This window comes from Ovis canadensis, chromosome 4 (assembly GCF_042477335.2).
Source record: "Ovis canadensis isolate MfBH-ARS-UI-01 breed Bighorn chromosome 4, ARS-UI_OviCan_v2, whole genome shotgun sequence".
Taxonomy (NCBI): domain Eukaryota; kingdom Metazoa; phylum Chordata; class Mammalia; order Artiodactyla; family Bovidae; genus Ovis; species Ovis canadensis.
In genome coordinates, this window is record NC_091248.1 from 121822361 (window position 1) to 121849223 (window position 26863).

The 26863-nt window shown below is 38.0% G+C and overlaps 2 protein-coding genes across 2 annotated transcripts; both read left to right on the plus strand.

Moving 5' to 3' along the window:
- Positions 1–8341: 8341 nt before the first annotated feature.
- On the plus strand, positions 8342–9271 carry LOC138439765 (olfactory receptor 2A25-like). The gene has a single exon (XM_069588858.1). The coding sequence runs from the start codon at positions 8342–8344 to the stop codon at positions 9269–9271; it is 930 nt and encodes a 309-aa protein (XP_069444959.1).
- A 15910-nt stretch (positions 9272–25181) lies between these two features.
- On the plus strand, positions 25182–26000 carry LOC138439766 (olfactory receptor 2A12-like). Its single transcript, XM_069588859.1, has one exon. It carries the CDS (start codon positions 25182–25184, stop codon positions 25998–26000), a length of 819 nt encoding a protein of 272 aa, XP_069444960.1.
- The last annotated feature ends 863 nt before the right edge of the window (positions 26001–26863 follow it).

The window sequence follows — 26863 nt, forward strand, 5'->3', positions numbered from 1 at the left end:
ACAGTTTAAAACATCAACTGTAACACAAACTCACTTTTGATGATATTTATTTTGTGACATAAGGAATGAGCAATTTGACAAACACTTTATATTCGTATGTTTCAAATGCATAAACTGACTTTTTAAAGCCATGACAACTGTTTTAAATGACCAGGGAATTAAAAAGATTAGAAAATAGCAAGTAGATTTCAAAGAGAACCATTTAAAAATCTTAGAAATAAAACTATCATCCCTGAAATAGAACACACCAAAAAAAAAAAAAAATCAACAAACAGGATGGATTCTAGACTGAGCACACTAAAAGAAAGGGTTTGTGAAATAGCGGATGTGAAGGAAAAGTATTAGATACTCAGTAACGTCTGACTCTTTGTAACCCTGTGGACTGTAACCTACCAGGCTCCTCTGTCCATGGAATTCTCCAGGCAAAAATACTGTAGTTGGTAACCATTCCCTTCTCCAGGAGATCTTCGCAACCCAGAGACTGAACCTGGGTCTCCTGCATTGCAGGCAGATTCCTTACCATCTGAGCCACCAGGGAAGCCCAAAATAGAGGATACTAGTGAACAATTTACTAAAAATGTAACATATTAGTTTTTAAGAAAATTGAATAAAAATCACATACAAGCTAGACTGAAATGCAATATTCATTTATCTTATAGGAATTCCAGAAGCAAGGACAAAATGGGGCAGGACACTAGTTGAATATATCACTCTTGAGATTTCTTTTTTTTCTGATTGATGAATGTGTGAATTCTCAAATCAAGAGAGTACTCTGAGTATCAAACAATGGTGAAGAAAAATAAATCCATGTCTAGACATATTATGCACAACTGAAGCTCAGAACATTAAGGAGAAGGAGAAAACTTACTAAAGTTTCAGAGGAAATAATAGCTACAAACAATAACAATGAAATTAATAGCAGACTTCTCCTCAGCAAAACAGATGGCAGAAGAGATTTTTCAAAATTATGAGGGAAATGTCGAATTGTGTGTCAAATGAAACTTGAACAATTGAATAGTGATTTTGATGTACTTTATTTAAGGGAAAACAACCCATGGATTGGAGGAATGCAGTGCCTCATAAGCAGTGGAGCACTGTTCCCAAAGGATTTTGGACAAGAGCAAATTTCATAAAGTGTTCAGTTCAGTTCAGTCGCTCAGTCGTGTCCAACTCTTTGCGACCCCATGAATTGCAGCATGCCAGGCCTCCCTGTCCATCACCATCTCCTGGAGTTCACTCAGACTCACATCCAAGAGGTCATATAGGAGTACGACTTTTTTTTTTTTTACTTTATTTTACCTTACAATACTGTATTGGTTTTGCCATACATCAACATGAATCCACCATAGGTGTACATCAGTTCCCAATCCTGAACCCCCCTCCCACCTCCCTCCCCATACCATCTCTCTGGGTCATCCCAGTGCACCAACCCCAAGCATCCTGTATCCTGCTTTGAACCTAGACTGGTGATTTGTTTCTTACATGATATTATACATGTTTCAATGCCATTCTCCCAAATCATCCCACCCTCTCCCTCTCCCACAGAGTCCAAATGTCTGTTCTATACATCTGTGTCTCTTGATTGGCCAGGAGGCTGGGGATTTCTTTATAAAGCTGGCAGGTCCTATTTCCTAGGGTAAGGTATGCCAGCTAAAGCTGAGTTGTAGGACTGTGATTAATGTATGTCTCCTTGACAAGTGCTTCCCAGAAGTATAGGCTGAATTAGGTTTATTTTGTGGTGTGTATCAGGCCACTGGGGTAGCCTACATTCTGTGGGTCTTGATACACAAATTAACTTTATCACAGAGTATGGCAGTGAAGGGGCTTCCATGGTGGTTCAAACAGTGAAGAATACACCTGCAATGCAGGAGACCTGGGTTTGATCTCTGGGTCAGGAAGATCCCCTGGAGAAGGGAATGGAAACCCACTCCAGAATTCTTGCTTGGGAAATCCCATAGACGGAGGAGCCTGGTGGCCTACAGTCCATGGGGTTGCAAAAAGTCAGACATGACTGAGCAACTAACACTTCACTTTCATAGTAGTGAGGAGGTCCAATGGGATGAACCTTATCAAGAAGGCAGAATAAGTAGTTTTGAGGAATTCTACTTTTCTTTTGAAGGCATTAATTCGTGATGGAGGCTTTTGCCTTTCATTAGGGGATTGATTTTGTTGACGATGAGAGCGATGATCATGACAGCATTCATCTCTTGCCTTGAATGGATAACAACCCAGTTAATGTCATCAAAACCCTTCAAGGAAAACGAGCCCAAATACAGTGAAATTTATAATCCTAAAATGAAATATGTTGCTCTCATTAACCTGTTAGATATGCAACAAAATCTGTCAGTGTAGCCCATGAACCTACAGAAAATATAGTTACTGGAAAGCAGGTGTTGAAATGAAGATTTCTGAAGAATATAAAAGAAGGCAAAAAATGAGGAAAAGAAAAACGGAAGAGAATAAAAAACATGAAAGGAATTCTTGCCCTTGGCTGAACTTTGAATCACCTAGAAACTCTGGAAAACCTGTGGGCACCCACAGACTAAATAAATCAGTTTCTGGTGATGAGTCTTAAGTGTCAGTAATTTTTAAGGCTCCCCTGGTACAAGATTTTAGAACCATGACTCTAATGAATATATATCACATTAAAATCAATATAAACATTGCAAAAATCAACTGTATTAAAAAACCCTTTAGATTTTCAAAGAATCAACATCACTAGGACTCATTATTTTACCACAATACATTTAAAATTAACAAAGAGATAATACAAATATTTGGAAACCAAAAATATACTTCTGCATAATTTATGTTTTATTGACAATGTTAATGATAACATTTCTGGATAACAAGCAAGATGTATAACTAAAATGGTATTATAAAGTGCCAATTATTTTTAAAAAACACACTTAATAATCAGCTCAGGAATATACAATGACCAAGAATTAAAATAATGAGAGAGTATAATTTATTTAAGACCAGACAGAAGAGGTGGCAAGAATACATGGAAGCACTTACAAAAAAGATCTTCACCACCCGGATAATCATGATGATGTGATCACTCATCTAGAGTCAGACATCTTGGAATGTGAAGTCAAGTGGGCCTTAGAAAGCATCACTATGAGCAAAGCTAGTGGAGGTGATGGAATTCCAGTTGAGCTGTTTCAAATCCTGAAATATGATGCTGTGAAAGGGCTGCACTCAATATGCCAGCAAATGTGGAAAACTCAGCAGTGGCCACAGGACTGGAAAAGATCAGTTTTCATTCCAATTCCAAAGGAAGGCAATGCCAAAGAATGCTCAAACTACCCCACAATTGCACTCATCTCACAGGCTACTAAAGCAGTGCTCAAAATTCTCCAAGCCAGGCTTCAGCAATACGTGAACTGTGAACTCCCTGATGTTCAAGCTGGTTTTGGAAAAGGCAGAGGAACCAGAGATCAAATTGCCAACATCCGCTGGATCATGGAAAAAGCAAGAGAGTTCCAGAAAAACATCTATTTCTGCTTTATTGACTATGCCAAAGCCTTTGACTGTGTGGATCATAAGAAACTGTGGAAAATTCAGAAAGAGATGGGAATACCAGACCACCTGACCTGCCACTTGAGAAATCTGTATTCAGGTCAGGAAGCAACAGTTAGAACTGGACATGGAACAACAGACTGGTTCCAAATAGGAAAAGGAGTTTGTCAAGGCTGTATATTGTCACCCTGCTTATTTAACTTATATGCAGAGTACATCATGAGAAACGCTGGACTGGAAGAAACACAAGCTGGAATCAAGATTGCCAGGAGAAATATCAATAACCTCAGATATGCAGATGACACCACCCTTATGGCAGAAAGTGAAGAGGAGCTAAAAAGCCTCTTGATGAATGTGAAAGAGGAGAGCGAAAAAGTTGGCTTAAAGCTCAGCATTCAGAAAACGAAGATCATGGCATCTGGTCCCATCACTCCATGGGAAATAGATGGAGAAACAGTGGAAACAATGTCAGACTTTATATTTTTGGGCTCCAAAATCACTGCAGATGGTGATTGCAGCCATGAAATTAAAAGACGCTTAGTCCTTGGAAGGAAAGTTATGACCAACCTAGATAGCATGTTGAAAATCAGAGATATTACTTTGCTGACTAAGGTCCATCTAGTCAAGGCAATGGTTTTTCCTGTGGTCATGTATGGATGTGAGAGTTGGACTGTGAAGAAGGCTGAGCACCAAAGAATTGATGCTTTTGAATCATGGTGTTGGAGAAGACTCTTGAGAGTCCCTTGGACTGCAAAGAGATCCAACCAGTCCATTCTGAAGGAGATCAACCCTGGGATTTCTCTGGAAGGAATGATGCTAAAGCTGAAGCTCCAGTACTTTGGCCACCTCATGCGAAGAGTTGACTCATTGGAAAAGACTCTAATGCTGGGAGGGATTGGGGGCAGGAGGAGAAGGGGACGACCTAGGATGAAATGGCTAGATGGCATCACAGACTCAATGGACGTGAGTCTGAGTGAACTCTGGGAGTTGGTGATGGACAGGGAGGCCTGGCGTGCTGCGATTCATGGGGTCGCAAAGAGTCAGACACGACTGAGCGACTGAACTGAACTGAACTTACTTGTAAAGTAAGGAATTATAAACATCATTAGAATAAAAACCTAGTTCTTTTTACAAATGCCACTAAAATAGATAAGACTGATGACAAAAGAGGGAAAAGTTCTATATATACAATATTAGTAATAAAATGTAATATGATCCCAAATAAAAAATTTTTAAATGATAATATCAATATAGGGAGCAATTTCTTTCCAGTATGTGAGGGTATAATTTAGACACTTGCCACCAATAAGCCTTTAACCAAACAAATTTGATGAGGAAAATCCTATATCAGACCTCTTGCAGGTCATCACTCTCAGAGTAAAAGGTAATTGCCCTATTATTTTCTTAATTTGTTGCTGTGTACACTGAAACAACTCTAATTTAGGAAACTATATTCTACCTACTCTATTATTTGAATATAGGAATGGTATTTTTGTTGTTCAGTTGCTAAGTCGTGTCTGACTCTTTGCCACCCCATGGACTGTAGCTTGCCAGTCTCTTCTGTCCTTGGGATTTTCTAGGCATGAATACTGGAGTGGGTTGCTCCTACTCCAGGGCATCTTTCCTACTCAGGGATCGAACCCAGGTCTCCATTGCAGGTGGATTTTTTTTTTTACTGCTGTGCCACCTGGGTAGCCCATAGTGACGTGAAATCAGTTAATTTCCATTTCAGGAAGAAGAGAAAATAATAGTAGTTACAGACCTAGGGGGAACCTTGGTCTTTCTTCCCACAACCCCCTGGGGTCAGAATCTCTGGAAGCTAAAGAACAGGATTTAACAAGTCCCTCTGGGATAGCTTATCCTCTTTCCTGACTTCTCTACATATTCTCTATAGCTTCTGTAGATCCTGCTACCTGGTCTCACTCTATGAATTGCATTCCTTGTGGTGACGATGGAAAAAATATATGGGATACCTGTTCAGGTGAGGTGTAATATAAAACTCAAACAGTACTAGAGACGATGCGAATAATATGTGGGTCTCACGTGCCCTGAATACTACTTAATGTATTTGGTGGGTTAAAGAAGGGGGAAATGTCAGAGTTCTTGAAACCAGAAACAAGTATAGCTCTCGAGAGCCCCCTTTCCCTCGAAGAAACAGGCAGTGGTGTGCAGTGGATCTTTATCCCTCCCTTACATCAAACTCTCAGAAGTGTATTTAAAGGTAGTTGAGCTAGGAGAGAATCATCTCTTTTGAGAGCTATCTTGTTGCCTTTATGGAGACAATTTCTTTTCTCAGATAATCCTTGGATGAAAAGAATTTCAACACTGATTTACAGGTGCTATTTATTATACTTTATGGGTGTACTGTCCCTTTACCCAATTCATGCTCATCTTATCTTCTCATATTTAGCTGTGAATTTGAAGTAAGTTTGTTATATCATCTAGCCTTTTTTCGTTATATAATTTCTGATAGATTGTAATGAAAAATCACGGTGTTAAATGTAGTTGTTATTATCTGCTAATAGCAAATTTCTTCTATTTATGGATAGCTAATAGGAAAATTTTCAAAGTCATCATCTGTTTCAGAAACAACTAATATAGGTTATTACATTGATGCATTTAGTATTGAATTTCTTATTTAAAGTATAGGATAAATAGCTGTTTGAGAGATTTCCTTACAAACCTTTCTATTACCTCATGAAGTTAAGTAATGTCTTCATGAACTAATGGGCCAAATTGACTGCAAAAAGAGTTTGTTACAGAGGCGTGTCCTGAAGGTTTTATTTTTAACATGAACTTTCTTTTGTTGAGTCGTTAAATATGAGAAATTTCATCTCTGTGAGTTCTTTTAACAGTCTTATCATTCCAAGCAGGTTGTACACATCAGCAGACAGGGACTATCTTGTATATACTTAGGTGAAACATGTAGCAAGACACAGAATGTGTTCAGTAAATATCTGTAGATTTTATGTTTTGTGTTTTAGCTACTTGCAGATAGGAGGAAGATGAGGTGCCCACTTGGTGATTCTTCTACTTGAGTTTCTTGTGTGCTTCAGTATGTGGCATTTTATAAATAACATTGCTAACTTAAGTGGCCCCAGGTATTACAAGGAAGTTGAAGTGAAAATGGTTAACACTTCTCTATACATTGAAGGCTGATGAATCCTATAGTTGGAAAAGACCTTAGCATAACACAAGGAATCCCATCTTGAATAGATGATTAATCAATCTTTGATTTAAAACTGGCTGGCATAAAGTTAAGTCCTAATACATCAACCAGTTTTCAAAGAGGTGATTATAATTGTTATAAAGTTATTTCTTAATAAGACAAAATCATCACCTCCTAGCAATTTCTACTATGAATTTGATTCATCCTTTGAAGTAGGGTGAAAGTTTATCAACTTTTGTTTAGGAAGCCTTTCAAATATTAACTTATCAGAAAAATTTAATGGGGACTTACAGAGAAGAACTGAATTAGGAATTTTTTTAGATTGATATTTTAGTGAAATTCAGATGGATTCTGGACTGATGAAGGCTATAGCGTCAGACAGGCAAGAAAACAGACAGTGGTTTAAAAGTTACAATGGTTCAAACCTACTCTACTATAGAATGATTTTTAAAAATGTGATAAGCCACAACAAACTAAAGATTCATGATAAATAGTAACTTTTACATTAGAGTTGAAGATATAAAATATATAAAAGATTCTGTGACAACGACTCTACAGTTAGGGCTTTAGCTCTAATCTTGGATATAAATCAATATTTTTTAAATCCCAGGTGATGACCCATCACGAAATCATTCAGCCAGCATTTTTACTAATGAAATAGAGTGAAATAATATAGAAAAGAAAATACCAAATACATGGCACAGAGTGGGGATTCAAAAAATATATATGTGTGTTTATATATATATATATATACACACATATATATATATTCATGTATATATGTTCCCAGAAGATGTTTTACTGTATGATATAGTAAAACTATTGGGAAAACTCAAGCATAGATAAATATAGATATATGTATGTGTATATATATAAACATATGAATGTGGTAGATATCTCTGTGTATATATGTGTATATGTGTAAACATACTTAAAGATATAGAGTATAAATATTCATGTAGAATATAAGAGGGGCAACAGGGGTAATGTAATGATCGTGAGACAGCGTGATCAGAATACCCATTGTGGGTACAAAAATCAAAAGACAAAGGTCTCTACTTTAAACCTAACTGAAGTTGTAACAAACTGCTTGCCATGCTCTTGAATTAGTTGTGTTATGCTATCAGTAGAGATCACAAGCCCACAAGTAAGTCACTTATGAAAGGCACACATTTGTGAGACAGCCTGATAGATGAATCACTGACGTGTTCCTCATTCTTCTCCTTCCTTCATATATAGATGTAAAGACAGTAGTGCAAATTTACATACATGTATATATGTACACAGCAGCACAGGAGTACACGCGGGCAAACCTCTGATAAAATCAGCACAGGCTGAGAAAAACTCCACTGCTAGGAAGGCAATTTAAGTATTAATATATTTTGAGCTGTGATAAAAGTTGGTTTGGGAGTAAAGATTTATTGAATACTAGGCCTTCCAAATATTAGCATTTAGCATACCGCAGTGAAAATGTTCCTTCTGTCTCATGTGGCATGCCTAGTTTTCATTTATTAAATGACTAACAGGACAAAAATATCATTGAAGATGTTTTATTAGGGAATAAGCAGTGACTGACAAAGATTCAGCATGTTAAAGCTCTTCTCTTGGACATTCCAGTTTGGCAAGATTCATTGTCTGTGTCACAGGGAAATGGAGGGAAATCAGACCTCTGTCACAGAGTTCATCCTATTGGGATTCCCCCTTAACACAAGGACTCAGATGCTCCTCTTTGGGCTCTTCTCCCTGTTCTATGTCCTCACCCTACTGGGGAATGGGGTCATCCTGGGGCTCATCTTACTGGACTCCAGACTGCACACCCCCATGTACTTCTTCCTGTCACATCTGGCCATTGTTGACATGGCCTACGCCTGCAGCACGGTGCCCCAGATGCTGGTCAACCTCCTGAGTCCAGCCAAGCCCATCCCCTTTGCTGGCTGCATCACACAGACCTTTCTCTTTCTGAGTTTCGCTCACACTGAGTGTCTGCTCCTGGTGGTGATGTCCTATGATCGGTATGTGGCCATCTGCCACCCCCTCCATTATTCGGTCATCATGAGCTGGAGAGTCTGCATCACGCTGACAGTGACATCTTGGGTTTTCGGAGTCCTCCTAGCCCTAGTCCACCTGGTGTTACTCCTACCATTACCCTTCTGTGGGCCGCATCAAATTAATCACTTTTTCTGTGAAATCATAGCTGTTCTCAAGCTGGCCTGTGCAGACACCCACATTAATGAGACCATGGTTTTGGCTGGGGCAGTGTCTGTGCTGGTGGGACCTTTCTCCTTGATTGTGGTGTCTTATATTCATATTCTATGTGCCATCCTAAAGATCCGGTCAGGAGAAGGGCGCCAGAAAGCCTTCTCCACCTGCTCATCCCACCTCTGTGTTTTTGGGCTCTTTTATGGCACAGCCATTATCATGTATGTTGGGCCTCAATATGGGCACTCTAAGGAAGGGAAAAAATACCTTTTGCTGTTTCATAGCCTTTTCAATCCCATGCTCAACCCCCTGATCTATAGTCTGAGGAATAAAGAGGTCAAAGCTGCTCTGAAGAGAATGCTTGATAAAGAGAGAAGTTGACAAAAAACTTAAAGAATAATAAAGTGACTAAGTTTAAAGGGACCTAAGAGGTCATCTTGTCCAACAACTACACAGATATCAAAACATGATCTACACAGACATCAAACTACAAAGATATCAAAAAGTCCTGAGATTGGGGCCCAAAATACATGATAATGGCTGTGCCATAATTTGGTCATCTGATGCAAAGAGCTGACTCATTTGAAAAGACCCTGATGCTGGGAAAGATTGATGGCAGGAGGAGAAGGGGATGACGGAGGATGAGGTGGTTGGATGGCATCACCGACTCAATGGACATGAGTTTGGGTGAACTCCGGGAGCTGGTGATGGACAGGGAGGCCTGGTGTCTTGTGGTTCATGGGGTCGCAAAGAGCCAGCCGTGACTGAACTTATACTGATAAAAGAGCCCAAAGGATCTCTCCTGAGCAGGCATTTTCTTCATCTTCTTCAAAGTCTCCTAAGGTTGTCTTCCAAGAAAGCCCAGTCCACATTTCTGGCTCTGGTAGTGAAGCTAGTGCTGCACAGGAAAATGCAAACAGCTTCCAAATAGCTGCACAGAGTGTATGCTTTTAATGTGGTTATGTGAAATATTCTGAATAAGAAGAAATAAGTGCGTATATTTTTTCCTCTGTTATCAGAACATATAGGCAAAATGTTTTGGAATAAAGCAAGGTATTTGTAGAATATTTAAGGTAAAGGAGTTGGGAGAGATTAATAACATAGTAGTTCAATATTTTAAATTCAGCCACTATCGTCTCTTTCAAAAATTGGTTTACACTTGAAATATTTCTTTACATTCCCATGATAGTGATGTTTCCTAAGGCATAACCAGCTTAAATGAAGTAAGAGCATGAGCCATGGCTTCAAGGGAAAGAGAATTAAGAATATAACTGTGATGCAATTAACAGCAACAGGAAAACACCAAACGATGTCATGCTAATAAATATATAGACATACCAGAGCTTTCTCAGTCAGTTTTTTCTCTACTTGTGGAGTGTGGGTGGCAATCCATGGATTGTGGAGGTGAGAGAAGAGAGCAGAATGGAAGTAGCATAGTCCTTCAAAGAACTCTCTTTTTTTCCTCATTGGCTTGATCATGGGAAATGACCAAATGACCTTGTCTCTTATGGGAAATGATCAAAATTTGGAGAAAACACCCTAGCAAATAAGAACACACTGTAATTGTGAAGATTATTTGACCAGGGATACAAGAGCTACAACCTGTCAGAAATCATTTGATTTTAAATTGATATTTGAGTAAGTTTAATATGGCAGAAAGTGAAGAGGAACTAAAGAGTCTCTTGATGAAAGTGAAAGTGGAGAGTGAAAAAGTTGGCTTAAAGCTCAACATTCAGAAAACGAAGATCATGGCATCTGGTCCCATCACTTCATGGCAAATAGATGGGGAAACAGTGGAAATAGTGTCAGACTTTATTTTTCTGGGCTCCAAAATCATTGCAGATGGTGATTGCAGCCATGAAATTAAGATGCTTAGTCCTTGGAAGGAAAGTTATGACCAACCTAGATAGCATGTTGAAAATCAGAGACATTACTTTGCCAACAAAGGTCCATCTAGTCAAGGCTATGGTTTTTCCAGTGGTCATGTATGGATGTGAGAGTTGGACTGTGAAGAAAGCTGAGCGCTGAAGAACTGATGCTTTCCCTTGGACTGCAAAGAGATTCAACCAGTCCATTCTAAAGGAGATCAGTCCTGGGTGTTCATTGGAAGGATAGTGCTGAGGCTGAAACTCCAATACGCTGGCCACCTCATGGGAAGAGTTGACTCACTGGAACAGACCCTGATGCTGGGAGGGATTGGGGGCAGGAGGAGAAGGGGACGACAGAGAATGAGATGTCTGGATGGCATCACTGACTCGATGGACGTGAGTTTGAGTGAGCTCTGGGAGTTGGTGATGGACAAGCAGGCCTGGTGTGCTGTGATTCATGGGGTCACAAAGAGTCAGACATGACTGAGCGACTGAGCTGAACTGAATCAAGCATGAAATGCTAACAATTATGAAGTGATAGAAAATAGTTAAGAAGTAATGGAAAAGGATATAGAGAGAGGCTTTTTTTGTTTTTTACCTCTCTTCTCAAATTACATAATTAAACCTTCTAAATATTTAAACTGTATATAAAGGAATTATTCAAATTTTAAAATGAGATCTGTTGTGAAGAAGTGTTTTTGAAGATGAAAACATATGAACTTCTCTCTTATAAAACAGCCCTTTTTAAGGATTTCCATTATGAAGGCATTTTATCCATTGCCAAAAAAAAGGTTTAAAAATATGCATGTTTTGAGTTCAGCTAGAGCTTGGTTTTTACAAAGGTCTTTCAGTAGCTATGTGTGCAACTTACCTAAATTCTTTAAAATTTAGTTATAGTATGTGTAAAAATTTCACTGATACTAAGCTCACAGGTTTGTTGTGAAGAGAAAATACCTATATGCAAAATGCTTGCCAGAATCCATGACTCATAGTAAGAGCTCAACAAATGGTATTAATATCACATACAACATAAACTTAGCATATCTTTAAACAACAAGACCTATAACCTATAAATAAGACAGTAGCAAATTAGACTTCCCACTGTACTAGAAAGAACCAGGAATATTATAAAATTTAGCCTTTTACCTGATGCAAAATAATTTATGAAGTCCATGACTCATAATGTCTTTACTTTGCAATCTTAATTTTCTAAAGAGATAATGAATAGTTAAAAATACATGAATAAATACAAGTCAAAATTGCTAAAATTCATTCACATGTATGTACACTCACACACACATTTTGTGCTGTTAGGTCTGGAAATGAAAAAATGAAAAGGATACATTTTCTACTACGACTTTATTCACTCTCTAGCGGGAATAACAGCAGATGAATAAATGAAATTAACCTTGCCACACACCAAGTTAGTTACTGGGCTCTGCAGAGTGTAGTGCTAATATAGCTCAGGAAAGTATAACTCACTTAGAGTGAGAGTGGCTAAGAAAGACTTTCAGGAGAAGATCATCTTAAAGGATGAGTGAGAGTTAACCAGAAGTATGAGGTGGCATGGCACAACTACATATTCTGTCTAATCAGTGGAAGGAGCAAAAGCCCAAAGGGAGTAAGCGACATGTATGGGGTGGGGGGAAACTACAAAGCTCAGGGTTTTTTGACAGAAAAACACGAAGCAAGGATTAATGAGAAGCAAGGTTGGAGAGAAAGCAGCATGGAAACACTCATATTCCAAGCTACTGGTCCAGATAGATGTCCTGTGTGAAATGTGAAGCCATTAGAGGGTTGTAAGTATGAAAATATCAAGTAGACAGACCTTAATTTAGGCTGGTTCTAGGGCTGTGTGGAGCGAGGATTTGAAGTATCCAAGCCGATATCAGAGAAATCAACTTAAAAGCTACTACCAGTCCAGGCAAGAATTGCTGGCTAGATGATGGCCTGGAGAAATACACATAGGTTAGAGCGGTAGTGATGGACCTGAGAGATAAGAAGGGAAAATGTTGTTCAGTTGCTCAGTCGTGTCCAACTCTCTGCAACCACATGAACTGCAGCACACCAGGCTTCCCTGTCCTTCACTATCTCCTGGGGTTTGCTCACACTCATGTCCATTGGACTGATGATGCCATCCAGCCATCTCATGCTCTCTCACTGCCTTCTCCTCGTGCCTTCAATCTTTCCCAGCAGCAGGGTCTTTTCCATTGAGTCAGCTCTTCACATCAGGTGGCCAAAAATATGGGAGCTTCAGTTCCAGCATCAGTCCTTCCAATCAATATTCATGGCTGATTTCCTTTGGATTGACTGGTTTGATCTCCTTGCTGTCCAAGGGACTCTTCAGAGTCTTCTCCAGCACCAGAATTCAAAAGCATTAATTCTTAGGTACTCAGCTTTCTTTATGGTCCAACTCTCACATCCAGACATGACTACTGGAAAAACCATAGCTTTGACTAGATGGACCTTTGTCAGCAAAGCAGACTTTTTCTGCTTTTTAATATGCTGCCTAGGTTGGTCATAGCTTTTCTTCCAAAGAGCAAGCGTCTTTTAATTTCATGGCTGCAGTGATTTTTGAGCCATTTTGGTCTGCCACTGTTTCCATTGTTTCCCCATCTATTTGCCATGAAGTGATGGGACTAGATGCCATGATCTTTGTTTTTTGAATGTTGAGTTTTAAGCCAGCGTTTTTACTCTCCTCTTTCACTTTCATTAAGAGACTCTTCAGTTCCCTCTTCGCTTTCTGCCCTAAGGTTGGTGTCATCTGCATATCTGAGGTTACTGGTATTTCTTCCAGCAATCTTGATCCAGTTTGTGCTCTATCCAGTCCAGCATTTCACATGATGTACTCTGCATATAGGTTAAATAAGCAGGGTGACAAAATGTAGTCTTGACGTACTCCTTTCCCAATTTGGAACCAGTCTGTTGTTCCATGTCTAGTTCTAACTTGCTTCTTGACCTGCATACAGATTTCTCAGGAGGCAGGTAGGATTGTTTAAGTCCCTGCCAGAGGCAGCAAGGGTCCAGGAGAGCTGTCTCACTGCTCCTGGATCCAGACACAACAGTTCTTGAGCGCTCATCTCTCCTTGCTCAACCTTATGTGATATTTTTATGCAGTTGCTTTGCACATTGTTCTCCAGCCAGACATACTGATGGGAAATGTTAGGGAAATATTCATATATTTTAAGATTTATTCTCATTGTATCCAACAGCCCCCTGTCTGTGATTTCAAGCCAGAACGGGAAACTCAGTACATATATGCATCTGACCAACAATGTTTTCTTACTTGTCTTCCTTTTTCTATTTCAATGGGACCAGAAGAATAGAGTTTCTGCCTCTCTGAAAACAGAGAATACCCCTACATCTTAGGCTGGATTCTCTCTGCCACTAGATTTTTGCAACTTCAGTGGCTCCATTATCCTGAAAGTGAAAGTGAGGTTGCTCAGTCGTGTCCGACTCTTTGCAACCCCATGGACTGTAACTTATCAGGCTTATCTGTCCATGGGATTTTCCAGGCAATAGTACTGGAGTGGATTGCCGTTTCCTTCTCCAGCGGATCTTCCCCACCCAGGGATCAAACCCAGGTCTCCCACATTGTAGACAGACGCTTACCGTCACTCAGTCATTTCCCACTCTGTGACCCCATGGACTGTAGCCCACCAGGCTCCTCTGTCCGTGGAATTCTCCAGGCAAGAATACTGCAGTGGATAGCCATCCCCTTCTCCATGAGATCTTCCCAACCCAGGGATCAAACCCAGGTCTCCACATTGCAGACAAATTCCTTACATCTGAGCCACCAGGCAAGCACCAACATTTAATGATAAATAAGGAAAAAGAGGAGTGAGACAAAAGAGTTGGGAGAGGAAGTTCAAGGGTGCTTTACTGATGCTGGCATTACTTCTTAGCTTTAGAAACAACTAAACATCCTACTTCATGGGATTGTCTTATGAGAAGTCTTATGAAATATGTCTCCTGGAACAGTCCATCCAAGAATAGATAAGCGAATAATTTAATTGCTTGACCCTCTCACTGATAAATGAGTGAGAGAATACCCCACTCCATGGGGTATTACTTTACCTTATAGCCTACCTTATAGGTTATATGCACATCATGGCCGCCAAGGAGTCCAGCGTGACTTTCTCCAGGGGTAAAGGAAACCTTGGCCCAGGAAGCAAGAGGCATGCAGAGTTACATGAGATGAGGTGCTATTGTGTTTTACTCAGTGAAGCCAACCAGGTTAACCAGAGTTAGTCACATGGATGGCTGAGATGGGATAAGATCTTCATCTGGGATGAAGATTCCAGATAGCTCAGACTGAGAGATGTAAGGAAGTGAGAGGGTGATATCTGCCACAAGGGTTAAGTCCTAGGGAACTAAGTCTTGATTTATCCATGAAACACAATGAATTTAGACAGAGTCTACTATGTTTTCTGACTTTTCTATTGGTATGGACTTTTTTTTGACTACTTTTTTGGCTATTTTTTTTTATGATTGCTATATTGGTATGGATTCAAAACCTTTATTCTAGCTGTCAAAATAAGAATATGGAATGATTGAGAATGTGACTGAGACTTGTCCATTATAGTTTGTATAGAATGTACTTGTGTGTTTAAATATTAAGTTACAATAAGTTAATAAAAACTATATTGATGAATTTATCAATTTAGAGCTTTTTGGAGGAATTTGTGTTCATTTTTGTGAATCAGTAGTCCAAACACAGCATCACAATTATCTAGCAGCAAAGAAATTCAGTAAAACTACATGATAATGTATTTACAATGATAAGAAAAAGAAAGAAAAAGAAGGAAGGTAAGAAAACTTTCTTATAAAGCAAACTGCCTTTCAGTTAAATTTCTGTGTTCATTATCAAGCTTTTAGTTTTTAATTGTCTCTGTTATAAATAAATAAAGCTTTTTAGCAACTAAGTTAAAGCTGTTTAACAGTTAAGTTTTTGAAATGTTTCAAGAGTTTGAAGTAGAAAAACAAAAACTTGCATAGAACACAAAATTTAGGCTGTTCTTTAAGCATTTTCAGAACACTTTAAAATTAATTTCCCCAATTATCATCATTCATATGAAAATATAAATAATAAATAAATGTTGAAGTTAAAAAGAGATACAATTATTTGTAATTAATATTGATGACTTTTTCAATTTTATTCTCTCTTTATGGCAAGGCCTTAAGAAAATAAGTAATACTATTGTGTGTTCATAGAAGCCTAAAGCTCTATATCTTTCTTCAGGGAAATTTGATACAAAGAGATGAATACTGTTAGTTTTAATCCAGTAATTCCAATTTAAAGAATTTATCTGAAGATATAATTATGTGAGCAAGGGTGCCTCATTGTAGTGGTACTTATAGTAGCTAAAAGGTTGGAAACATCCAAGGTTTCTACTATTAGAAGATTGATAAAACATGTACTTGTATGGAACATGCATTCAAAAGAATATATTCTTAAAAATCAACCTTTATCATATATGTATTGACTTGTAATATTTTTGTTAAATTCACATTAAATGAAAAAATCACTAATGCCATTCATATAACATGCATTTTTGAGAGTAAATTCACATAAAGGAAATATTTTCTTAATCTGAATTTTTATGTCCAAGTATTGCCTGGAGAATCCCAGGGATGGGGAGCCTGGTGGGCTGCCATCTATGGGGTCACGCAGAGTCGGACACAACTGAAGTGACTTAGCAGCCGCATGATGAGCATATTTTAACTATATATTGAAGAAAGAGAAAGTTTTTGAAAGTGTAGTTTTAAAAATAGAAAATCTATAATATGAAACAGTTAAATTAAGGTTTATAAACAATCTGATCACGTAGAGGCAAGAAAAATTATGGGCTGGAAAAATTGGGGAATACAAGAATCTGATGGGTAAATGAAAGAAACTGGAAAAAGGAAATGGTGAAAATACCATGAAATAATACTTAAGTGGAGAAATTGGAATATAGAATCACAATTCTCAGAAATAATATCTTCAAAATTTTTTTATTCCTATTTTATCTTTTTCTGTAGTATATATTCGAATTTTTACCATATTCCCATATGTCTTTCAGACTCAGCTCCATTTTTCATTACTTTTAATGCTATTGCTTGTTAGTTTATTATTAATCTTCAGATAGGTTCATTGGTCCTGCTTGCTGTTGGGGGCAGTCATCTGTTAAATCCTAGCCAACGTTTTCTTAATTTAAGATGATACATGTTGCTCTTTCAGAATAGATATTTGATTCTTTTTGTAGACTCTAATACTTCAGTGAAATATTATATTTTTCATTTTTGCTATCTTTGTTTCCCATTTCTTCAATATATTTTAGTTATCTGGTAACTTTATTTGTAACCACTATCTGTATTATGTCTGGGACCTCTACTGTCCACTGATGTATCTCTTGAGCATTGATCATTTCTTCCTGATTTTCAATGGCTAAATGATACATTGTAGAAGCTATCAATTATATTATACTTCTATGAAAGTGAAAGTGAAGTCACTCAGTCATGTCCGACTCTTTGAGACCCATGGACTATAGCCCACCAGGCTCCTCCACCCATGGAATTTTCCAGGCAAGACTACTGGAATGGGTTGCCATTTCCTTCTCCAGGGAATCTTCCTGACCCAGGGATGGAACCTAGGTCTCCCGCATTGCAGGCAGACACTTTACCGTCTGAGCCACCAGGGAAGCCCTTATACTTCTATAGAGATTATTTATTTTTTGTGCTTTTCCCCTGAACAATTACATTTGTTGGAGATCACCTTGTTTCTCTTTGGCCTTGATTTTAGGTTTGTTAATATGGGTCTATTTTATTGTTACTCTTACTCCCTGGATGTCATTTTTGCACCTAGATCAAAATCTTTATGAAGATCTCTCCAGGTTGGCTAGATTATAACTCCAACTTCTTCTAGACATTTTGCAACGTCTGAAATATCTGTTCGGTTATGCTCAGCTCATCTCACCTCTCAGTCCCTCAACAGCTGTTCCCTGTTAGGTTTTAACATTCATGTGCTTTAGGATTAAGAAATACCTCAAAAAAACTCTTGCACAGATTTTGGGGGCTTCTTATCTACAGATCTTTCCTTTTCCAAATACCTCCACAACTCAAATCCTAACCCTCTTATACTCCGTATCTCTGTTTTCGAATACTTCCTTCCAATAAGACTGTAGCTTTCTGCTCAGATTCCATTTATATGGTCATCATTTAGAAAATGCCTCTAGGAACTAGGCCTCTGGGAAAGTGAACTCAACTGGCATGTCCTTTTTCTCAAGGATCACAGGTTATACTATTGACTCATTTGAAGCCTAAGTTCACCAACAATTATCTTGATAACTTGCTCAAATAATCATTAAATATTATTAACGAATTTTTCGAAGAATTAATCTTCAGCATGTAACAAATTTTCGTTGATTTCATTAATGATTAAGGCAGCCTGAAATCCCTTGGAAAGGGTTTGGCAAGAGTATGTATACATAGTTTACGCAAATGCCAATCTGTTCCAGTTAATGTTTTTATTCTTACAATGAGGTCTTTATTAGTAGGAAGGTAAAAACTGGGGCAACACAATCCTTAGCCATATTCCAAAAGAGATGATAATTCCTAAATGTCAGGTCACATACCTAAAAGCCAATATTCAGCAAGCTGACTTGTAGCTATTAATCATGCCCACCATGTGATAACATTTCATTGTCTGAAGAGTGAGTAATTAGCTACTTTATACTGAGTTGTGTCCCTTCAAAGTTAACATATAGAAACCAGGGCCCTGGAGTACACATAAATGTGACTTTTCAGAGATAAGATTTATGGAGGTAGTTATATTAATGTGAGGTATTTATAGTGGCCCTAATTCGAAGTGACCAATGTCCTTGAAAGGAGAGAGAATATAGACATAAACAGAGGGAAGACCTTGTGAAGACAAAGGGAGAAGACAGTCACCCAGAAATCAGGAAGAGTGGCCTCAGAAGAACCAAACCTGTCAACACCTTTGTCTTTGCCTACAAAACCCTAGGATTGTGAGAAAATAAACTTCTATTATTTATGTGGGGGTTAGGTTTTGGAAATCCTAGAAAACTAGGCCATTAGCTCAGAGTTACAAGACTCAAATGAATGTTAGCAGAGAACCTAAGGACATCCTACTGTTGGCTTTAAATCATCTCTAGATTACTTATAACATCTACTTGCAAGACTGTGTTTGACCTGGCTCACCCCGCTCATTGTGTATTCATAGAATAGAGTGTTTCTGGAAAATAGTGAGAGGCACTTATTAAGCATCACAGCTGTCGGAGGTACTGATAACAGGCATTACACACGAAGATATGGTGCCAGACTGTCTGACCAAAAAACTTCAGAGGAAGAGCTGAGCAATGAGACGGATACAGGTGGCTCCGAAAGGCTGCAGCATCTTCCTGGGACTATAGAGGACCATGCGCATGCGTATGGATGCCTGCATGTCCAGGACTCGGATAACTACAAGGAAAAAGCGAGAAGGTTCTGAACTCTCACCCTCTACCTGACCTTAGGGGTCTGTACAAGTACAAGAAGTGAAGACTTGTGTGGGGAGATGAACTGCCCGCCTGAGCACTGATTTTGCTCTCCTGGTGGCCCTTCTGCTTTCCTGGTTGCTCCTGCTCATTTCCCTTATCTAAAAACACTGGCATTTTTCAGGGTTGATTCTTCATATCTATTTTCTATCTACTTTCTATGGACCTCATCTGTCTCAGTGATTACAACACATTATATACGCTTGTGCTGTTGCGCTTTGTCGCTCAGTTGTGTCCAATTCTTTGCGACCCCATGGACTGTATGTAGCCTGCCAGGCTCCTCTGTCCATGATTCTCCAGGCAAGAATATTGAAGTGGGTTGCCATGCCCTCCCCCAGGGGATCTTCCCAAGCCAGGGATCAAACCTAGGTCTTCTGCATTGCAGGTGATTTCTTTACTGTCTGAGCCACCAGGGAAGCCCATTACATATGCTGCTAACCCATAAATTAATATCTCAATCCAGTTCTCTTCCCAAAATGCAGTGGTCCAGAACAGATGTTTGCCTGCTGCACACCAGCCTGAAACAGTAGTGCCTGATGACTTTCTATCTCAAGAGAGTAAGTCCAGTATTCTTAAAGTCACAAACTTGCCTTAACTATAAGAGAATAGAGTTCAATCTTCATGAGTTTCTGAGTAAAAACAATTATTTGTAATGGAAGATTTTGGTAGTTCATTTCATAATAACACTTTTCAGCAGACAAAGATCGTACACTCTCCAGGGAGGATTTGGTCCTTTGAGGTGCTGTCTTAACAAGCTCCATGGGGTCCACAAGTATCACATCATGACATTTAAATCATTCCAAAAGAGGGTATGGAGGAAAGCATGACTTGAAGATCAAATACATAATAAGTCTAATTACTTGGAGATTGTTCTATGTGACATAATCCATAATATATGACTTAGACTTGTTAAATTTTCATACCAAGATCCCTCTGAGTAGGATTACCCCAGCCATTCTCCTGAGTTCTTATTTCTCTGCTTAAGTAGTTACACACACACACACACACACACACACACACACACTCATGGATGGCAAACCTGGAGAGCAAAGCGGGGAGGGGTAGGTTTTGCTCTACTCTGTAGGGAAGACATAGAATAGTGAGAAGACGCCTAGTAATTTGTTCCCTGGGCTCGACAGGAATGTCTCTGGGGAATGGGCTGGTTTTAGGTGATCAGACTCTAAAACCCTCACACCTCAAAGCTCCCGAGCACCCTGAGTCCTATCCTTCCATCAGGACAGAAAAGGTGTCTGGGACTCCCCATCCACTGCACTCACTCCAGGGAGCAGATGACTCAGCTCCAGCCATTCCCATCTCTGTGAGTTTTCCTCTACATTCAAGCCCAAGTTGAGGAAAAGATCAGAGGTAATACCAGTCCACAGTTGCACAAATAATTATTTATATACTAGTCAATGGTTTGATCCTGGGTCGGGAAGATTCCCCTGGAGAAGGAAATGGTAACCCACTCCAGTATTCTTGCCTGGAGAATCCCATGGACGGAGAAGCCTGGTAGGCTACAGTCCACAGGGTCGCAAAGAGTCGGACACGACTGAGTGACTTCACTTTCACTTTTCACTTTCAATGGTTTACAGATGAGGACAGAAGGCTGGCAGAAATCATCAGGTTTAGGAAGACAAAAATGGCGCTTTTGTGAAGACCCCTTTCTTGCTCTGTGCTGGGGTCTCAGAGTCACATCTGATACCCACACTGTCTAACCATAGGTTCCTCATTCCTCTGACTAGTCCCTCCCAGGTCACAGGGTTCTAGCTGTATTCTCCAGGGTTGGTGGTTCCGATCCCAGGGAAACCCTTAATCGGATCCTAGAGTGGGATTATGTGGCTCCACTGTCACTTATGTTTAGAGGAAAGTATTTGCTGTTGGAAATATGGTAGAACATTCTGCTATGAAAGCTGTTTCTCCATTTCACCTCTGTTCTGTATCTGGCATCATGTTCAGTAAAAACATTTGCTTTATAAAAACTTTAAAAATTTAAATGCCGCCTTCTCTTTTTCTTAATCACTTTTAAGAAATGGTTGTTAAAAGTATTAACCTAAATGAAAATGTGTTGTTCTTAAATTTAGAAATCCAAGAAGAAAAGGAAATCCAGTCAGAATGTATACTATTGATATGAGACAATCTTCTTTTGGATTCTGTTTAAGAAATATTGCTACTCTTAGATCCTCTAATTTACATTCTGGAAGATTTGCTTGTATCTTTTATGCTTAGTTCTAAAACCTACCTGGAATTTATTTTCTGTATTACATATGGTAAGGTTCATGTCTTAGTTTTCTTCCTCATGGGTAGCCATCCTACTCAGCACTGTTTATTGAAAATACCAGTGCCACCTTTCTCTTAGATCAAGCGTGTATGTGTGTGTGCTTATGTGCATGTATTTCTGAATTTCTGAGTTAACCAAGCTGTTTTGTTGGCTTATTTGTTCACCCTTGCCTCAATACCACTTTGACTAATAGTTGTAGTTTTATAGTACATGATTATAATCAATAAATTCCTTTTATTTCATTTTTTATTCTCAGATATTTTGGCTATCCTTGATCTTTGACATTTTTGTATACAAAATTTAGAATAAGATTATTAATTTCCACAAATAAAGAAAATTTCCTAGAATTCTGATTTTGATTTCATTGAAAGTATAAATGAATTTGGAAAAGTTTAGAATCTGTACAAATTTTCCAATTTTTAAACATCCATGTATTTTCATTTTTTGCATTGACTTTTAATCCAATATTTATAATTACACTTAATTTCAACAGTTCATCTATAGTTTTTTTCTTCATACACAATTTGTATTTTGTATTTTCCATTTTAATGTGCCCTTTATTATTCTTTTTGCCTGTTGCTGACTAGTTATGAGTCAATGTTAAATAGAAGTGTTTTCAGTGAAGCATATTAGATTTATTTTCTAACTCATAAAAGCTTTTTATCATTTTACCATTAAATATAATTTTTCTGTGAGTTTTGGAGATATTTTTCTCAGATTAAAGATGTTTCTTCCTATCTGATGTTTGCTAAGTCTTTGTAGGGAATAGATTCTGAATGTTATCATTTTGGTGGATTTACGTTTTCATTATGTTCTGTAGTAGCTCCTGTGTGTCTTAAATGCTTTGAAGTTATCTCAGTATTGCAACTACTGGACTCTATCGGGCTCAAACATGTTTTTCCATTATTTGAGCTTTAACCTTGGTCTGTGTGTGAGAGAGACAGAGAGAGACAGAGACAAGGACAATGACAGAGAGTTTGTATGTTTGTATTTACGTATAGGTAGTTTAGGTATGACTCTTGAAAGGATTTTGTGACTGGATTTTCTTTTCTCCTTTTATTATGATTAACTATATCTTTTAATGGAGAAGGAAATGGCAACCCACTCCAGTATTCTTGCCTGTAAAATCCCATGGATGGAGGAGCCTGGCAGGCTATAGTCCATGAGGTCATAAGGAGTCAGACATGACTGGGTGACTTCGCCTTCATCTATCTTTTAATGTCTTCCATTTATGCATAATGTTTTATTTATATACATAGATTGATTACTATCAGCTTAAACTGTGTTTTCTGTTCATTATAAATTTATTTGTTCCTTTATTTCTCCTTTTCTTCCTTCTGCCTGCTGTGGATTCATAATGCTTTTACTTTCTTTTCATTTGTCTTGTAATTTGGGGATCCATAGATTTTATGTAATACCTTTTAAAAATGATTCCCATTAATTGATAGTATCTAAATATAATCAAGTACTCTAACAAATTTCAAGTGTTCAAGATTCAATTCTTATCAAGAATATTAATATTAACTTTCTCTATCTAATGTCCTTTTCTCTGTTTACTCATTTTCAGAAATGTAATGTCCCCTTTTAAAATGCCAAATCATCATTTTATAATCTATAGGTTACAAAACTAATCAATATCATTTTTTCAAATTATAAATGCTTTGAAAAAACTAGGTAGAGGGGATAGATGGTAACCTGGCATCTTTCACAGAAGAAATGTGCAATTGAATTATAGTTATAAAATGTATAAAACATGATGATAAGAGTAAAAAGAAATCTAAGAGGATAATTAAGACTCTTGAGATAGGTTGATAGACTGCAACATTGATTGAATAGAAATTCCAGAAGGTCAATACACAGTGAAACGCAGAGCATGAAGAAAGGACAACAGTCAAAGAGGTGATTGTTAAGAATTTACATGTTTTTGAGAATTTATTTTTTATTTATCCTATTCTGTTCTCTGAGGACATTTTTTCTAAAGATTATATCACCTTCAGTTATGAAAAACTGCTTGAGTGTACATTTATGTTTATGTATTGCAATCATTAAGTATAATAAGTATTTGCAGTTTAAGGACTTAGGTCTATTTTTAATGCTGGAATGTTTATGGTGAAATCTCTTCAAATACTATTTCTTCACCATTTTCTTCATTCTTTTTTGCTCTGGAAACTTTATCTTTTCTAAGTGCAGCCTGTCATCTATTATTCATGTCTCTAAACTCCACTTTCAAAGTATTACCCCTCTTTCTGTATTCAAGTCTGAGTGGATTCTTAATGTGACCTTGCAAGACTCTATTTTCCTCCTTAACATTAGGTTTGGAAATCATTTTCTTTATCGATTTTTAAAAATTATATGGCTATATTTCTTATTTCAGAGGTCCATAGTTGATCTGCTTTTACACACTGATTGTGTTTTCCTGCCTTCCTTATTTATTTTTAACTTATTAAACATTTGAATAAATAGCATACCCTTTATTAATGTACTGAACATCTTAACCATCCTTAATTATATCAGAGTTTTATGAAGATTCTTCTATAAAGTTAGTTTCATCTTGAATAAATCAAATTTCAATCATTTGCCTTGTTTTCCTCTTTAGCATGAAATTTTTTGGTATGCTTTTTAGGCACATATTTTGAGTAAAAGTCTTTTTGTTTTTGCCAGTATTTTTATTTTGATTTGGTCTTTCCACCTTTTCTTTCTTCCTCTCTTGTGGTTTTACGCTTTTTTTGCTCTTCAGATGACTTCATGGGCCCTTTACATAGAATCAGGTCCTACATAATAGTGTCTCAGGCGCTAATGATCTAGTGCCAGAGCCAGCAAGCATACTGGCTTCCTTAGAATCACTGTATCTAGCAGCCCAACAGCAGTGTGTTTTGTTTTGCTTTGTTTTTATCTCATTTTATGGGCCCAACCCAAGCCTGTAGTTTCAATCAACCATATTCATACCCCATATCCCAAAACCTATCCTGACCACATACCAGCTGAGTTCCAGGTATGATTCTCTGATTTCATATTTGGACCATATCGTGTTTCTGATTAATTTGTTTGAAGAATTGTCTCGCTTTAAACTCTGGTTGTGTATTTGGAGGGTTTCATTTTATTTTTTATTTCTATGTGTTTGAAGTACAGGAGAACCTAAGAACTCATCTTAAGGATGAATATTTACTTTCTCCTTAATAAAATATAAATCAATAGTTTAAGTATACTGATAAAATTGTTCAGCATCATTAAACTTCATTTTCTGTGAGAAAATAGAGATTAGTGAAAATAGTGGTAAATGAAACAATCTGCCGCTATCTTCTCATTAGCTTCAGCTAACGAATTTTAAGAAATGACAAATATTTTATTTTTTGAAAAGAAGACAGAGATCCCAATTTTTATGCAAAATCTACTAATTTTAAAAATTGATCAATAACTAAAATTTTTAAAATGTCAATAAAAAGCAAACTGTCTAATCAATATCACAGGACTTTGGGCTGATTGGATCCAGGAATTACTGATTTGTGACCTCTCACTTTGTATGAGCATATCAACTTTTTTCCTTCTCTGCCCCTCAGCTCTAAAATTTCTGTCCCAAGTGCAGCATTTTATTTATCTGTCAAAAGAGCATGGGAAGCAATCAGACATGGATCTCAGAAGTCATCCTGCTGGGATTCCAAGTTGACCCAGAACTTGAAGTTTTCCTCTTTGGCCTCTTCTCGTTATTCTACAGCCTCATGCTGCTGGGGAACTCGGTCATCCTGGGGCTCATCTGCCTGGACCCCAGACTGCACACCCCCATGTACTTCTTCCTGTCACACCTGGCCATCGCCTACATGGCCTATGCCTCAAGCACTGTCCCTAAGATGCTGGCGAATCTTATAATGCAGAAGAAAACCATCTCTTTTGCTCCATGCATACTTCAGACGTTTCTGTATCTGGCATTTGCCGTCACAGAGTGTCTGATTCTGGTGGTGATGTCCTACGATCGGTACATGGCCGTCTGCCACCCCCTGTACTACTCGGTCATCATGAGCTGGAGAGTGTGCACAGTCCTGGCTGCCACGTGCTGGATTTTCAGCTTCCTCTTGGCTCTGGTCCACATTTCTCTCATTCTGAGGCTACCCTTCTGTGGGCCACAAAAAATAAACCACTTTTTCTGTCAGATCATATCAGTATTCAGATTGGCCTGTGCCGACACCAGGCTCAACCAAATCGTCCTCTCTGTCGGCTGGGTGTTTGTCTTAGTCGGGCCCCTCTGCCTGGTGCTGGGCTCCTGCGCGCGCATCCTGGCCGCAGTCCTGAGGATCCAGCCCGCCGAGATCCAGCCCACCTGCTCCTCCCACCTCTGCGTGGTCCGGCTCTTCTTCGGCACTGCCGTCCTCGTGTACTTGGCGCCCAAGTCCAGCCATCCTCAGGAACAAAGGAAGATTCTGTCACTGTTGTAGAGCCTTTTCAACCCTATGCTGAATCCTTTAATCTACAGTTTGAGGAGTGCAGAGGTGAAGGGTGCCCTGAGGAGATTTCTGGAGAAGAGGAGATCATTGTGAGAGACGGTTTGAAGTGTGGTGTGTGAGCCTGTCTTCATGACTCTGAAACCTTGAATGTCTTTTTGAGTCCTTTAATTTCACAAACCCTGTACTCTCTATCTTTGGAATTCTTATAAAATGAAAAAATAAATACCTTTACTGTTTAAGCTCTTGATAGTAGCTCTGAGTTAAACATTGCAAAATAGAAAACACAGTCTAATCCTATTCATGAATACAAATGCAAATATCTTAAAATATTAGTTAAACAAGTCCATAAAAATAAAAGTAAATTATGATAAAGTCAATAATTGTGAAACGTCAATAATTGTTTAACTTTCAAACAATGAAAAAAAAAATTGTCACGTTAACAAAATATGCAATGAAGAAATTGTTTGAAAAAATTTAACATCAATTAATGGTAAAACTCCTTTCAACCTAAAGAAGATTTACTTCCAAAATGTAAATAAAACAATAAGAATAATAAATTAACTTCTTAATATAATCCATAATTAAAATGAAAATTTATAAAACGTCACCATAAATAACAAATTTGAAATGCTTAGAAATAAATCTAACAAAGGATGTACAAAACTATAAAGAGACAATTAGAAAAATTACTGAGGCACTATGGTAACTAAATATACATATATATGATATGAGATATATCAGGCTCTTGAATTGAGAGACATAATATTGCAAATATTTAGTATCTCCAAACTGATGAATATATTAAGTGTAATTCTAATAACTATCTTACAATATCTCAGAAATGTGTGGGTATC